A 17,086-nucleotide genomic window follows, 5' to 3' on the forward strand; every position below is an offset into this window, starting at 1 on the left:
CCATCTCCTTTCCCAATGCAACTTCCACCATCTATCCCTCCCGGATGATTAGCTTTTCCCTGACATCTACCCTTCCTACCAACTCTAACCCCATCTTCCTGCATCCTCCTCAGGGCTCCCTCTCCTCCCCTCCTTCCTCCTGAGAGGCTTCCCCCTCCTATTCCCCCTCCCTCTCTTGTGCCCCCTTTCATTGTCTCTGCTCTCCCTCCTGCCTTGTCTTCCCTCTTCATCTCCCACCCCACGTGTCTCCTGCCTATTAGTGTCCCCGCTGACACCCCTACTCTCTTCATCCCTCCACTTCCCTGTTGCCCGTTGCTCTCCCCTCCTTTTCCATCCTCTCTGACCTTTCCCTCGGCAGGTCCCACCTGGCAGTTTTATTCTTCGTCGTGTGTGCTCCAAGTGGGTTTTAAGTGTGTTGTTCTGGAGTGTTTTCAATACTGTGGCCGACTTTTAACCTGTGCATGTGCATTAAGTGTCTTCTCTGTGTTTTAAGAATCGCCAACTGTGTTTTTTTTGCTTCTCCAGTGACTCTTTTAACTGTCCCCCATGAACATCTCCATGTCAGTGTATTTTACCTCCTTTTTCTCTCATGTTTTATGTTCCCCTTTTTTAACGCCTTATGAATGTAACATTTTATTGAATGTAACATTAATTGCCCATATGGGCAGGGGAATGACATCACAATAAAGAAGAAAAAGAGAGAGAGAATCAGATGCGCCAGGAGTCGCAGCATGTTGACGTTGCCTGAAAAGGTGCTTTTAGTGAAGCTGTATTATCAGAATGGGAAATGTGCTAGTTCAGCGTTACGATCCTGTCGCCATAGGAAAGGGATTCGAACGGGTAAAGGTCAGTTGGCAAATGCAGCTGTGGCGAGAATGATTTCGAAGTTAGACGCCACGGGATGTTTAGATGATAGACCCCGTACTGGCCGACCGAGCACAAGGCGTAATGCTGCTGAGACATGGCAGGATGAAATGGAGACTGTAGCGGGTTCATCTATGCACTTGGAAGTCAGCGCTCGTGCAGTCGCACGTCGCACCGGCATTCCACACACTACTGTTTGGTTGGGACTGCACGTCGCACCGGCATTTCACACACTACTGTTTGGTTGGCACTGAGGCGTATCCTCCGATGCTATCCGTGCCAAATCCATCGGCATCTTGAACTGTTACCTGGTGATTTTGTGAAGCGGAGGGCATTTGCGGTGTGGGCGTTTCAAAAGATGGCGGAAGATGACGATTGATTGAGTAACGTGTTATGGACCGACGAAGCTCATTTCACGCTCTGAGGGTCTGTCAACGCCCACAACTGCAGAATTTGGGCTACCGAAAACCCTAGAACTGTCGTGGAAACTCCATTACACGACGAGAAACTCACGGCATGGGTTGGATTTACCACATCTACCGTTATCGGGCCTTTTTTCTTCGAGGAAATGCGTGATTCTGGTTTTGTAACTGCTACCGTGACGGGTGAGAGGTACGCCGATGTGTTACAGATTCGCATCATCCCCAGTCTGGCTGATAAACACCTGCTGGAACGTACGATGTTTATGCAGGATGGCACTCTACCTCATATTGCTAGACGCGTGAAAGCTCTCTTGCGAGCGTCGTTTGGTGATGATCGTGTGCTCAGGCGCCACTTTCGTCGTGCTTGGCCTCCCAGGTCCCCCAGATCTTGGCCCGTGCGATTATTGGCTTGGGGTTACCTGATGTCGTAAGTGTATCGTGATCGACCGCAATCTCTAGGGATGCTGAAAGACAGCATCCGACGCCAGTGCCTAACCATAACTCCGGACGTGCTTTACAGTGCTGTTCACAACATTATTCCTCGACTACAGCTATTGTTGAGGAATGATGGTGGACATATTGAGCATTTCCTGTAGAGAACATCATCTTTGCTTTGTCTTACTTTCTTATGCCAATTATTGCTGTTCTGATCAGATGACGCGCCATCTGTCGGACGTTTATTAAACTTTGTGTTTTTTGGTTCTAATAAAACCCCATGTCTTTCCAAGCATTTGTGTCAATTTATACATCTCTATCTACATTATTCCGTGATTTATCCAGTTTTCAAAATTATACTGACTTTTTGATCATATATATATATATATATATATATATATATATATATATATATATATATATATATACGGCCCAACTTTCAGGAAAAATTCCTCACACACAAAGAAAGAAAATATGTTACGTGTACATGTGTCCGGAAACGCTTACTTTCCATGTTAGAGCTCATTTTATTACTTCTCTTCAAATCACATTAATCATGGAATGGAAACACACAGCAACAGAACGTACCAGCGTGACTTCAAACACTTTGTTACAGGAAATGTTCAAAATGTCCTCCGTTAGCGAAGATACATGCATCCACCCTCCGTCGCACGTAAACCCTGATGCGCTGATGCAGCCCTGGAGAATGGCGTATTGTATCACAGCCGTCCACAATACGAGGACGAACAGTCTCTACATTTGGTACCGGGCTTGCGTAGACAATAGTCTTCATAAATGAAAGTCAAGATGGTTGAGGTTAGGAGAGCGTGGAGGCCATGGAATTGGTCCGCCTCTACCAATCCATCGGTCACCGAATCTGTTGTTGAGAAGCATACGAACACTTCGACTGAAATGTGCAGGTGCTCCATCGTGCAGGAACCACATGTTGTGTCGTACTTGTAAAGGCACATGTTCTAGCAGCATAGGTAGAGTATCCCGTATGAAATCATGATAACATGCTCCATTGGGCGTAGGTGGAAGAACATGGGGCACAATCAAGACATCACCAATAATGCCTGCACAAACGTTCACAAAAAATCTGTGTTGATCACGTGATTACACAATTGCGTGCGGATTCTCGTCAGCCCATACATGTTGATTGTGAAAATTTACAATCTGATCATGTTGGAATGAAGCCTCATCTGTATAGAGAACATCTGCACTGAAATGAGGATTGACACAGTGTTGGATGAACCATTCGCAGAAGAGTACCCGTGGAGGCCAATCAGCTGCTGATAGTGCCTGCACGCGCTGTACATGGTACGGAAACAACTGGTTCTTCCGTAGCACTTTCCATACACTAACGTGGTCAACGTTACCTTGTACAGCAGCAACTTCTCTGACGCTGACATTAGGGTTATCGTCACTGCACGAAGAATTGCCTCGTCGATTGCAGGTGTCCTCGTCGTTCTAGGTCTTCCCCAGTCGCGAATCATAGGCTGGAATGTTCCGTGCTCCCTAAGATGCCGATCAATTGCTTCGAACGTCTTCCTGCCGGGACACCTTCGTTCTGGAAATCTGTCTCGAGACAAACGCACCGCACCACGGCTATTGCCCCGTACTAATCCGTACATCAAATGGGCATCTGCCAACTCCGAATTTGTAAACATTGCACTGACTGCAAAACCACATTCGTGACGAACACTAACATGTTGATGCTACGTACTGATGTGCTTGATGCTAGTACTGGAGAGCAATGAGTCGCATGTCAACACAAGCACCGAAGTCAACATTACCTTCCTTCAATTGGGCCAACTGGCGGTGAATCGAAGAAGTACAGTACATACTGACGAAACTAAAATGAGCTCTAAAATGGAAATCAAGCGTTTCCGGACACATGTCCACATAACATCTTTTCTTTATTTGTGTGTGAGGAATGTTTCCTGAAATTTTGGCAGTACCTTTTTGTAGCACCCTGTATATATACATGGTGAGTCACCTAACATTACCGCTGGATATATTTCGTAAACCACATCAAATGCTGACGAATCGATTCCACAGACCGAACGTGAGGAGAGGGACTAGTGTAATTGGATAATACAAACCATACAAAAATGCACAAAAGTATGTTTTTTAACACAAACCTACGTTTTTTTTTAAATGGATCCCCGTTAGTTTTGTTAGCACATCTGAACATATAAACAAATACGTAATCAGTGCCGTTTTCTGCATTGTAAAATGTTAATTACATCCAGAGATATTGTAACCTAAAGTTGACGCTTGAGTACCACTCCTCCGCTGTTCGATCGTGTGTATCGGAGAGCACCGAATTACGTAGGGACCCAAAGGGAACGGTGATGGACCTTAGGTACAGAAGAGACTGGAACAGCACATTACGTCCACATGCTAACACCTTTTTATTGGTCTTTTTCACTGACGCACATGTACATTACCATGAGGGGTGAGGTACACGTACACACGTGGTTTCCGTTTTCAATTACGGAGTGGAATAGAGTGTGTCCCGACATGTCAGGCCAATAGATGTTCAATGTGGTGGCCATCATTTGCTGCACACAATTGCAATCTCTGGCGTAATGAATGTCGTACACGCCGCAGTACATCTGGTGTAATGTCGCCGCAGGCTGCCACAATACGTTGTTTCATATCCTCTGGTGTTGTAGGCACATCACGGTACACATTCTCCTTTAACGTACCCCACAGAAAGAAGTCCAGATGTGTAAGATCAGGAGAACGGGCTGACCAATTTATGCGTCCTCCACGTCCTATGAAACGCCCGTCGAACATCCTGTCAAGGCTCAGCCTAGTGTTAATTGCGGAATGTGCAGGTGCACCATCATGCTGATACCACATACGTCGACGCATTTCCAGTGGGACATTTTTGAGCAACGTTGGCAGATCATTCTGTAGAAACGAGATGTATGTGGCAGCTGTTTGGGCCCCTGCAATGAAGTGAGGACCAATGAGGTCGTCGCCAATGATTCCGTACCATACATTTACAGTCCACGGTCGCTGTCGCTCTACCTATCTGAGTGAGAGAGGGTTGTCGACGGACCAGTAATGCATGTTCCGTAGATTCACTGCCCCGTGGTTTGTGAAACCCGCTTCATCGAACCGAGCGAGGTGGCGCAGTGGTTAGACACTGGACTCGCATTCGGGAGGACGACGGTTCAATCCCGCGTCCGGCCATCCTGATTTAGGTTTTCCGTGATTTCCCTAAATCGCTCCAGGCAAATGCCGGGATGGTTCCTTTCAAAGGGCACGGCCGACTTCCTTCCCCATCCTTCCCTAATCCGATGAGACCGATGACCTCGCTGTCTGGTCTCCTTCCCCCAAAAACCACCACCACCACCACCGCTTCATCGGTACACAGGTAGAACTGCAACGCATTCTCTGTTAATGCCCATTGACAGAATTGCACTCGATGATTAAAGTCATCACCATGTAATTGCTGATGTAGCGACACATGAAACGGGTGAGAGCGGTGACGATGCAGTATGCGCATGACACTACTTTGACTCAGTCCACCGGATCTCGCAATGACCCGTGTACTCATGTGTGGGTTCATGGCAACAGCAGCTAACACACCAACTGGACCCGCTTCTCCTGTGACTGGCCTGTTACGGATCCGTTTGCGTGCTAATACCATACCTGTTGCATACAGTTGGCGGTTGATGTTTTGCAATGTGCGGCACGTTGGATGCTCTCTGTCCGGGTACCGTTCTGCATATACCCTGCAGGCTTCAGCTGCATTCCTCGACACTCGTCATAGATGAGTATCATCTCCGCCTTTTCAGAGTTCGAATACACCATGGTCAGAGTTCCTACAACACTACACTATCACAGACGTCTGGTAACACGGTGTACTACAGTTGGTCTGCGTGCGGAGACGAATGCAGAATAACAATAGCAGCAAGCGCTACATGCGGACACTGCGACAGCTAGACCAAACCACAACAGTGCACTACAGCCACACTCGTAAACACGGTCGTCGTCGTAAACATGTCCCTGCAGATGCTACTCGCCGACCGTGGCCCGTGTTTGTTACAACACGCAACTGAACGTCGGAGGTTTCAAGCGTCAACTTTAGGTTACAATATCTCTGGATGTAATTAACATTTTACATTGCAACAAATGGCACTGATTTCGTATTTGTGTATATGTTCATATGTGCTAACAAAACTAACGTGGTTCCATTTAAAAAAAACATAGGTTCGTGTTAAAAATCATACTTCCGTGCATTTTTGTATGGTTTGTATTAAACAATTACACTAGCCCCTCTCCTCACGTTCGGTCTGTGGAATCTGTACGTCAGTATTTGATGTGGTTTACGAAATATATCCAGCGGTAACGTTAGGTGACTCACCATATATATATATATATATATATATATATATATATATATATATATATATATATATATATGTCGGAGGTTCCGGTACATGATTTTGAATGAACAAAAGAATATTTATATTTTTATTTACATAGATCGGTTCGTAACTTTTGTTGTGTGATAGACCGTGTACAAAGCATATTTGCTACCTAGGGTCGCCGCCTTCTCAGTGATGACACAGTGTGCCGTGGTGACGCGGCCCGGCTGTGGCACGCGGTCGCCGGAGCTGGGCCGGAGCGGCGGGTGGCAGCGGCAGCACGCATGCGCAGACGGCGCGGCCGCGGCGCCGGCCTCCGGGGCGGCCAGTGTGCGCCGGGCAGCCGCCGCGTCCGCGTCACACAGCACCGCGACGCGACCCGACAGCACGAACGTGAGCGAGTGAGGGCGCGAGCGCGTACCTGCCGGGCAGCGCAGCGCGACGGCCGGGCCGCCGACGGCGCGTCCACCGGCTTGCCGGACGGCTAGCTGGTTCCACTACAGGCGTCCGCCACCGGACTCGCGCGCGTGCTTCGTTATTCTTTTTTTCTCTCTCTCTCTCTCTCTCTCGTGTGACGCTGGTGACAGCCGATTTAAATCAGTCAGTGACGTCAATTTCTTCCACTGCCGGCCGTCTGACAACTCGCCCTGTTACGGATACCACCCTTTCTTTTCCTCGACGCTCGAAGATCCTAAGAATTGCCCGAGACTACCAAAGAGGACGGTTATACAAGGCCGAAATATGACTATAATATATTGTCGGTATCAGGTAATCTCTTGCAGTGTCTCTAGAGTTATTTCGCCTGCCCCACGTATTGTGAATGTGTTGCCGCAATCGCATTGACGTCTACCAAGTAGCAAGTTATGACGTTTGGATGATAACAATATCAATATACACTGTGCCAAGATTTTGTGAAAACAAAGTCACAGTATTGTGATGGCTAATTTGGTAAACGCTACATCCACCCACAACAGCTTCGAGCTCGGCCGCTTAAAATTACCCAGTATTATTGCCTACAAATCCTGTCACGAGAAACTTACCCAATAATCAGTTCACAAAGGAAATCTGTGTTAATTAAGTTCCAGTCAAGATCGGTGTTGTAGTTCTACAGCCTGTCAATTCGAGTGTTAGAAAGATTAAAAAAAGCCTCTCCAAAACACTATAAAACACTTTTCTTTCCAGGAGCGCCTTTCTGGAGCTACTCAATGCTCTTCAGCAACTGTCTAAACCTTTCGGAAGCCCTGTAGGTTGATACTCGACTCCTGTAAACATTAATTACAGCGAGAGACTGATTTATCGACGAGAAGCAAAATAAAAGGGATACTTTCAGTTCGATAATCGCTTTACAAACTCAATGACTATAATGCTTGGCATGTAGTCTCCTTCGATGGTCGTACGCTACTAGAAGTTCTTCCCGGGCCAGTGAGACTCGAGCAAAGAGAATACCGTGGCGTGTGAAGCGACAGGCACGAGACACTTCAGTTTCCACCGAAGGACAGAGTGCGTACCTAGGACTCGCCTAAGGGTCATTCCTTGACGTGCAGCGACAGAGACAAAGAAAAAACAGACAAGAAAGGTCGGAGTCGAGCTCAGCAATAAACGGCCGTGACGAGGCATATCTCAGCCGCGACGTCATCATCGAGACAGGCGAGCTCTTGGCATTTTTTGCGACCCGCCCATCCTGTAGGCACGCTTGCGCAGGCAAGCAGATAGCGATGTCCCGGAATGTACTGATTGCCGCCGCTGGTGCCGTACCCACGCCCAGCTAAAGTGCCACAACGTAGACAATACTGCGACAGCAGTCGTGACAAGTCACGATCCAAAACCGTTATCTTGAGAGCTACAGACGTCCAAACAGGCATCTACCTATACGTCGTTGCGATAAGGCAACACCATACAAATACTACTACAGTGGAGAAGTCAGGAGTTACAGTATAGATAACTCATTTGCGGAAACGATAGAGAGGTGACTTTTTGGCAGTGCTGTCAAGATTCCCACTGAATCCTTACTGCGTGTGTAAATAATATTGTAGACTAAAATATTTTATTATCAAAAGCAAGTACATTGATACAAATTTACGCTTACTGGGCCAAATATTTTTTCAATTACTAATAGAGATTTATAGTAATTCTGTCATGCTTGTTCGTTTCTGCCGAACACGTCTGATAGCCTTCCAAAGCGTAACATTTCTAAATCTGTTTAGCATCTTAGACAACTACATCGTTCAAAAAACTCAGTGGGGTGTACCGACTCAGACGCGAAGCTTCACTGATTAATGAACGAATCCGTTAGCGGCCTCCATTGTGCTCTGAAAAAGAGGTTTGTGTATACATGAAACACACACCAAGCGTATACTAGTATGATACTGAAGATACACATACATACTAATATTAATTGTCTTATACAACTGTTAAATATCAACAGAAAGACCTAAGAGTGTGATATGTTATGAAATATCAAGAGACGTATGTGAAATGGTGCTGAGGAATAATCTTGAGGAATGAAATAGTACACCACACTTAAATCACGTCGTGCTGGCGCCTTATGAGATGCCAGTTCAGTTATCCGTAACATAGTTTGGATATTTTGAAATATTCTTCTCTGTGTAAGATACTGTGAAAACAAATTCGACTATAGAGTTGTCACTGAATAAATTTAGGTTTAAAATCGTTAGGAACCTGTAAATAACACAGTTCACTACGAATTCGGTTGTGCTTGTGTATAATAAACATCAAGCGGTAAAATCTCTTCTCTTGACGAGTCTGTGGCAAATAGGTAAGACTGATATCGTTCACATTGGGAGTGAACATGACGTATGTGATAAATATGCAGCTGCTACGTTGAGCGACAGTGTTGGTGCAATTACTGTGCGTCTTATATAGTGAAACAGGTGCTATAGGGAACACATTAGTAAGGTAGACTGGTAGTTTCTGCCGTATTAAAGAAAACACTTTCGTTTCCACATAAGCAGAAAAAGGAAGCAGATGAGTTCTCAAATATGAGGAAGCAGCTATTCAGCCCGAAAGGTGAGACATTGGTAGATAAGCAGTACACACCAGTTTTTTAAACAGTTGGTAACGGTTATTTTTGAGTCTATTGGAGAGATGAGAGAAATGATGGATGCTGTTAGGAGCATTGATTAGAGTTCTAACCAGTTCAGTCCCACAGAAGAAATCCACTGTTGTAGCGGAAAGACATTTAAGAACCGAAAGACGTCCTCCTTATCAAAGCTGTGTAGTTTTGACAATAAATAGTGGACAATAAGTTTGCTACACTGTGTGAGACTATTGGAGACAACTGTTGGCCGACGTTTAGTGTACAAAATTGTGTAGAACAATAGGAGACGATTCATCGATCACAATATACACGTACATTGCTGTAAACAGGACCGAAATAACTTGAGTATGAATTCAGGATCGAGTGAACGACGTCCGCACAGTAAAAACAATGAAGATTAACATTTAAATAACACCGTTGCACAGTGTAGTGACTGAAGGTTCCACTGGATAGCAGTGAGACAATCAGTAATTTTGCTTATCACTAGTGCCGGATAAGAGAGATACATACGGCAATATTGCAACCGTTAAGTGGGTGTGGTTTCTTTTGAGCCGCAGTGGTGGTACAAACGGCGATATATCACATAAAACGTGCCGGAAAAGATACGGACTGTGAGGCTATTGTGGTCATTTGGTCACTGAAGATGCGTCTATAAGGTAGTTAACAGACAATCGGCGATTTCGCAAGTGATCCCTAGTGTAAGACTACTGGAACCATTTTGTGTCCAAAGATACTTGTGGAGGATAGCTGCAGGGCGATATAGCTTGCGAGAAGTTTCGGGTAGTGATACAAAGTGTGAGGACCGGAACTTAGTGGTGATTGAGGATTGAGAGATAGCTGTTAGAGAATCGTCGATTTCGCGTACGAGAGCAGTGTAGGAGTGATAAGCAGTGGAAAGCTGTCGAAACCAATCAGTAATTTTGCTTATCACTGGTGCCGGATAAGATTGATATGGCAATATTGCAACTATTAAGTGGGTGTGATTTGTTTTGAGCGGCAGTGGTGGTACAAACGGCGATATATCACATAAAACGTGCCGAAAAAGATACGGACTGTGAGGCTATTGTGGTCATTAGGTCGCTGAAGATGCTTCCACGTGGTAGTTAACAGAGAATCGGTGATTTCCCGAGTGATCCATAGTGTAAGACTACTGGAACCATTTGGTGCCCAAAGACACTTGTGGAGGATAACTGCACGGCGATTTAGCTTACGAGAAGTTTCGGGTAGTGATACAAAGTGTGAGGCCTGGAACATAGTGGTGATTGAGAGATAGCTGTTGGATAATCGTCGATTTCGCGTACGAGAGCAGTGAAGGTGTGAAAAGCAGTGGAAGGCGGTCGGAACCTAGCAGTGTTTGACGTTTCACCTGCGACCGTAGACGAGGGGAGCGCGTATGAGAGCAGTGTAGGAGTGATAAGCAGTGGAAGGCTGTCGGAACCTAGCAGTGTCTGACGACTCACCTGTGACCGTAGACGAGGGGAGCGGGTGTCGGGGGCATGGTGAGGGAGGCCCGGCGGCGCGAGTGAGCGCGGTCGCATGGAGGCGCCCGCCGGCGTGGCCGCCGCTACAGCAGCCGCCGCCGCCGCCGCCGCCGCCGCAGCAGCAGCAGCAGCCGCCTCCGGCGCCGGCGCCGCCTCCAGCAACTCGAGCGCCAACGCGAGCAGCGCGGGCAGCGGCGGCGGCGGCGGCGTCGGCGGCGGCCCGCCGCCCGACGAGTGGTGGTTCCCGGGCCCGCGCTCGCCCTACACGCCGGCCGAGGCGGTGCTCATCGCGCTCGTGCTGCTCTGCGTCATCGTCGGCACCGTCGTGGGCAACGTGCTCGTCTGCGTGGCCGTGTGCCTGGTGCGCAAGCTGCGCCGCCCCTGCAACTACCTGCTCGTCTCGCTGGCCGTCTCTGACCTGTGCGTCGCGCTGCTCGTGATGCCGATGGCGCTGCTGTCGGAGATCTTCGGCGTGTGGAGCTTCGGCCCCGTCGCCTGCGACCTGTGGGTCTCGTTCGACGTGCTCTCGTGCACCGCGTCCATCCTCAACCTGTGCATGATCAGCGTGGACCGCTACTACGCCATCACGAAGCCGCTCGAGTACGGCGTGCGGCGGACGCCGCGCCGCATGGTGGCAAGCGTGGCGCTGGTGTGGCTGGGCGCAGCCTGCATCAGCCTGCCGCCGCTGCTCATCCTCGGCAACGAGCACGAGGACCCGCACGGCCTGCCGCAGTGCCAGGTGTGCCAGAACTTCGCCTACCAGATCTACGCCACGCTCGGCTCCTTCTACATCCCGCTCAGCGTCATGATCGTCGTCTACTACAAGATCTTCCGCGCGGCGCGCAAGATCGTGCTGGAGGAGCGGCGCGCCCAGTCGCACCTGCGGGCGCACTCCTACCTCGAGATCAGCGTCGGCAACGGCGGCGGCCCGCCGGAGACGCGGCTCGCCGCCTCGGCCGCGACAGCGGAGGCGGACACGGCGGTGGACGGCGCCGCCAACGGCAACGGCGCCACCCCCGCGGCCGACGAGCAGTCGTCGTCGTCGCCCGCGGTGAGGGCGCAGCACCAGCAGCAGCAGCACCGGCCCAGCACCACTAGCACCAACACCACCGTGAGTACCAACAGGTGGTCCCCAGACACCTGCCCGCGCCCAGTCTGTCCACAGCTACACCGCACCTTTTGAAACAACATTGATACCCCCATCACAGGGTTCATTATGCACTAGTCGTCTAAAATGTGTAATTTATTTAACACCACCCTCCATGGCAATAGTCACAGTCAATAAACATGGCAAACCTTATATGAGTTTCCATAAGTTTATATGGTGGCAGTAAAGCGGCCATCTTGGAACAACAAAAATGTGACTCTTCAATTTCTCGAGGCGTATTTTATGACGAAATAAATCTGGGGTGTACAGCCCCGTATGAGTGTGCATAGGACACAATATTTCGGCAATCGACCACGTTGCCAAAATCAGTGCACCTGGTGGGCGGTGGGCCCACCGCTGGTCAGTACATCAGTGCACCTGATGATGGCAACGTGGTCGATTGCCGAAACGACCGGTCTAAGGCGCTGCACTCTTGGACTGTGCGGCTGATCGCGGCGGAGGTTCTAGTCCTCCCTTCTTAGGTTAATTTACGTTAATTAGTGTGTAAGCTTAGTGACTGATGACCTTAGCACTTAAGTCCCATAAGATTTCACACGCATTTGAACACTTGATTGCCGAAATATTGTGTCCTATGCACACTCATACAAGGCTGTTCTCCAGAGATTTATTTCGTAACAACAAAAATGTCTACATTGCGACCGCGGTGCACAAAGTGTATTCATTCATAGTCAACAAAATTCTGACTCTGTGGCAGTATAAGCTTGTTGAAAGCGGCCATCTTGGAACAACAAAAATGTCTACTTCTCATGGTTGGGATTCACAGTCATATAATATTTCTTAAGGGGGGTAGGACGTGAAGCGGCCCGACTTGGAGCAAGACAGGCACCACAGGACATTTTAATTCCCACTGTCTATACTTTTACAAATAAATTCGTATAACGTTGTCAGAACGACCAGGAAGGATTCGGGATTCACACTCATAACAGTGGAAGTTCAAACACGTAACAGAATAATTTTTTTTTGCTTTTGAAATTTCAGTATTTTTGCACTTACTATTGGCTGCATTTGTTGCTATAGGTACACTTTTCTTCATGAGTAAGAGAGATTGATCGATGAATTTTGCACAGCATACAAACCATACTTACAGGTGTATGAAACTCTAGAATTTTCCAAATCTATTAAAAACTGTGGTAAAAATTGAGGCAATTAGCTATAAGAGTTGAGTTTTTTTTCTAAACATGAAGCTTAAAATGCAACAGCTCATTCATTTTTTCATAATTTAAATAAATTCTATAGTTTCCTATACCTGTAAGTATGGTTTGTGCGCTGTGCAAAATTCATCGAACAATCTCTCTTACTCATGAAGAAAAGTGTACCTATAGCAACAAATGCAGCCAATAGTATGTGAAAAAATGCTGAAATTTCAAAAGCAAAAAAAAATTATTCTGTTACGTGTTTGAACTTCCACTCATATGAGTGTGAATCCTGAATCCTTCCTGGTCATTCTGACAACGTTATACGAATTTATTTGTAAAAGTATAGACAGTGGGAATTAATGTCCTGTGGTGCCTGTCTTGCTCCAAGTCGGGCCGCTTGACGTGCTACCCCCCTTAAAGGACATCATACTCGCCGTTGATTGTATAAAATATTTATTATTATTAATTTCGGCCTTATGGCCATTTTCAAGTAACATTGCAAAAGGTAACTTATGCACTGTTACTTGAAAATGGCCATAAGGCCAAAATTGCAATCGTAATAATAAATATTTTATACAGTCAACGGCGACTATGATGTCCTTTAAGAAAAAAGGTTCTACATTGTGATCGCGATCTACAAAGTGTGTTCATTCGCAGTCAACAAAACTCTTCTGGGCCTGTGACCGCATTGTCAGTTTGTAAAATTTCCGGCGTTTCGGCCACTATTGCAAGCGACCTTCCTCGGGATGTGGAAGTCTAACACCCCTCCTCCTCATCCTCAATAGTCTGTCAGAATTCGTCAACAGCCTCTGCCACCAGTGTATAAGAGCCTAACTTTACTTGCCCACTTACAGTAGTGGCTGAAACGTCGGAAGTTTTACATATTGACAATGCGGTCACCGTCTCAGAAGAGTTTTATTGACTGTGATTGAACACACTTTGCTCACCAGAAGAATCGTATTAACTTACCACAAACTGTTTCGGGACTACATGATCGTATTATCAACTCCTATAAAGCAAGAAATCAAAAATCATTCATTCACACCACAACACAAACATACACTAATATAAATCTGTCTTTTGTACCGCATACTGAATTCAATAGTCATCAACGTTGTTCCGTATATAGAGTAATTCATCTGTCCCTACTGATGTCATTTTCTGCGCCAGCAAGGTGATACCTTGCCTTCAAATACCATGAGCGACATTTTCATATTATCTCGCTGGCTACTCACAGTCTATATTAGTCCTACTTACAAAAATGAACACGACGTTTTTCTAAGAAACTTAATGTAGTTAAATTCCGTGCTGGGATACGTTTCCGCCGGCCGCACTGACAAGCGATTCTAGGCGCTTTAATCTGTAACCGCGCGACCGCTACGGTCGCAGGTTCGAATCCTGCCTCGGGCATTGATGTGTGTGATGTCCTTAGGTTAGTTAGGTTTACGTAGTTCTAAGTTCTAGGGGACTGATGACCTCTGATGTTAAGTCCCATAGTCCTCAGAGCCATTTGAACCATTTTTGATACGTTTCTGCTAAAGACCGTAGTTTTCGAGTATCCGACAAAAACATACAAGTCACCTTCAAATGCACCTCCACTCCCACACTCAGACCCCAGACGTCAGGTTTCTAGTATATTTTTCATAGCACACCTTCCTACCACCGTACAAAAATTTACGAATTCACCAGTTGTTTTCCACGTTCGAGTTGTTTTCCACGTTCGACCTTCTTTTCGTCGACTAACCTTATTACGCTATCAGCTTAGTCGAGCACTTACAAACTGGAAAACTAATGTTCGTGTAGATTTTACATAAACGTTTTGTCAATTTTAACGGCATAAAATAAGGAATTACATTGTTGTCCTCGTAAGGCCTTCGGACCCCTAAATTACTGTTCTTGTAAGGGTTAAGTTTGGATAGAACTGTCAACGTAATTAGTTTTAGCGTAGTGTCTAAAAAGTCGTTTATCTTTGATTACCTTCAAAAGCACGTTTAAATTAATAACGTTAACAAAATAGCCGACTATGTTGTTTGCTTAACAGCCCAATTAATACAGACTAAAAAAGGTCGAACATCGGGGATAGTTCGTGTACTCAGCAATTTTTGTACAGTGATAGGAAGGAATGCCACGAGAAACATACTAGAAATCGTGACTGGGAAGGGATGAATGTGGAGGTAGAGGTGCATTGAAGGTTACTTTGGTTCGTTTCTCTTAAACAAATCGAAAACCGTGACCTCCAACGAAAACATATCCCAGTAAGATATGAAAACTACGTTAAATTTCCTACAAAATTTGTCGCGTTCATGTTTCCTGTAGGACTAACAGCTTCCGCGTAGCGAGCAAGAGAATATTAAAATCTTGCGCGCTGTTTTTGAAGGCCAGATTTAACTTTGCTGATTGCATAAACAACATCGGTAGGGGCAGCTGAAATACTCTGAATACGAAAACAACATCGTATGTGTTTTGCTACGTGAGGGCAGTTGACTACAGTAGTCAGTACAAAAGACAGGTTAGCAATACTTGCGTGCTATTTTATGTAGCAGTGCGAAGTAATGATTTGTTTTCTTGACACAGTCCTTTACGGTGCCATTCCGTACAGATTGTATGGTGGCTCACAACAGCTAATGATGCTTTCGTCCATGTTTGCCTTGTTACGTGTAGCAAGTATCAGCCATAGGGACGTATCCAGTGTGGGTCAAGTGTGGGAGAGGAGACTGTGGTGAGCGAGGGGAGGCAGCAGTTACACCCTTAGCAAAATCATCTTCCCGAACCGAGCTCGTATTCTGTTCCGATACGTAGTGGTATATAGTTTTAAATCACTAGCAACTTTACCCATAAACGTCTGTCGTGAAATCTCAAATTATGTCGCGATTCACCACAAAATTAACATGAGTTGCTCCCTGCTAGCTCAGACGCTTGCTACGCTCCTGAGCAACGAACATATTTCGTTTAATAATAACGTTGATTTCAGTAAAATATTTGCGTAAGGTGTTGTATTGCCTGAATCGATTTCTTCTTATCAGTAGCCGGTAGTCAATAGGTGGGATCCACACACAAATAAAGACAACATCTTTTGACGCAGCCTTATGCCACCAATTATCTATGTGCTATTGAAAATGAAATCATTTAGATTGCAGCATCGTTTCTACCACATTGTTTCGAGCTTGAAACTGGGCAGTAGTGATTAATAAAGTACCAATACTTATTTAAGCGGCCACTTGGCAACATAGCAGTTCTTTATCGGGGCAGAAGTCGAAACCAGTTTGGTCACCGAAATATTTTACGAATTTAACTTCAGTAATCTCTAATGTTATCAAGAATGCATTGTTCACATTTTTCCGATAAGCAGTAGCTATTTTTGGCTTCAATAACGAAAGCGCCTTTATTATGTAACTAATAAATCAGTATTGCTAAACCTCCGACAGTAAATATGTGCACATTCGAAACATTCCCCTTATAGATAGTAAAGTACACTTCCCTCTTGACGCATGGAGTCCCAAGTTTCACAAAATTATGTTTCCGAACATAAAACGTCCACTTCGCTGCACTGTAAATGTACCTCTACATTTAGCACTAATACAATTGTTAATACTCGTCAACAGACGTTTCTGAAACAACTGCACCAACTTTTACTGTACTGCTGGTATAATTTCCTTCTTACACAACACAGTGAATTTTTCAGACAGGTAAATTACGCGATAGATATTTAGAAGTTTATGATAGATACAAAAGCCGAGAAGATCTTTAACACACGTCCTATAAATTGATTCTGTCAGATTGCCACAGTCAACATTTCCAGCGTTTCGTATTAAGTGGATGTATTTAGTGCACTACCAGCTTCTACCTATAACACCACAACATGCCACAATACTTCATGTTTGCGCATATGCATAGGCCTAACTTATTGTCTCGATGGTGAAAATTCTGTCTCAGGTTCATACTAAGAAAAAAAATTGCTCAAATCTAAGTCGCTAAAATTCTACATAAAAATGTAATTGCTTTTTAACATATAGCATGATGAACATACTAGAAATCTTGACTGGAAAGGGATGAATGTGGAGGTAGAGGTGCATTGAAGGTTACTTTGGTTCGTTTCTCTTGAACAAATCGAAAACCGTGACCTCCAACGAAAAG

General features: G+C 45.8%; 1 protein-coding gene across 1 annotated transcript; it reads left to right on the forward strand.

Moving 5' to 3' along the window:
- Positions 1 to 10,853: 10,853 nt before the first annotated feature.
- On the forward strand, positions 10,854 to 11,847 carry LOC124606423 (5-hydroxytryptamine receptor 1-like; the record flags this gene model as incomplete). Its single annotated transcript, XM_047138405.1, has 2 exons — positions 10,854 to 11,597; positions 11,679 to 11,847. Coding segments are annotated over 2 exons (897 nt in total), but the record flags the coding sequence as incomplete, so codon positions are not given.
- Positions 11,848 to 17,086: the final 5,239 nt, after the last annotated feature.

Source organism: Schistocerca americana, chromosome 3, assembly GCF_021461395.2.
Source record: "Schistocerca americana isolate TAMUIC-IGC-003095 chromosome 3, iqSchAmer2.1, whole genome shotgun sequence".
NCBI classification, from domain to species: domain Eukaryota; kingdom Metazoa; phylum Arthropoda; class Insecta; order Orthoptera; family Acrididae; genus Schistocerca; species Schistocerca americana.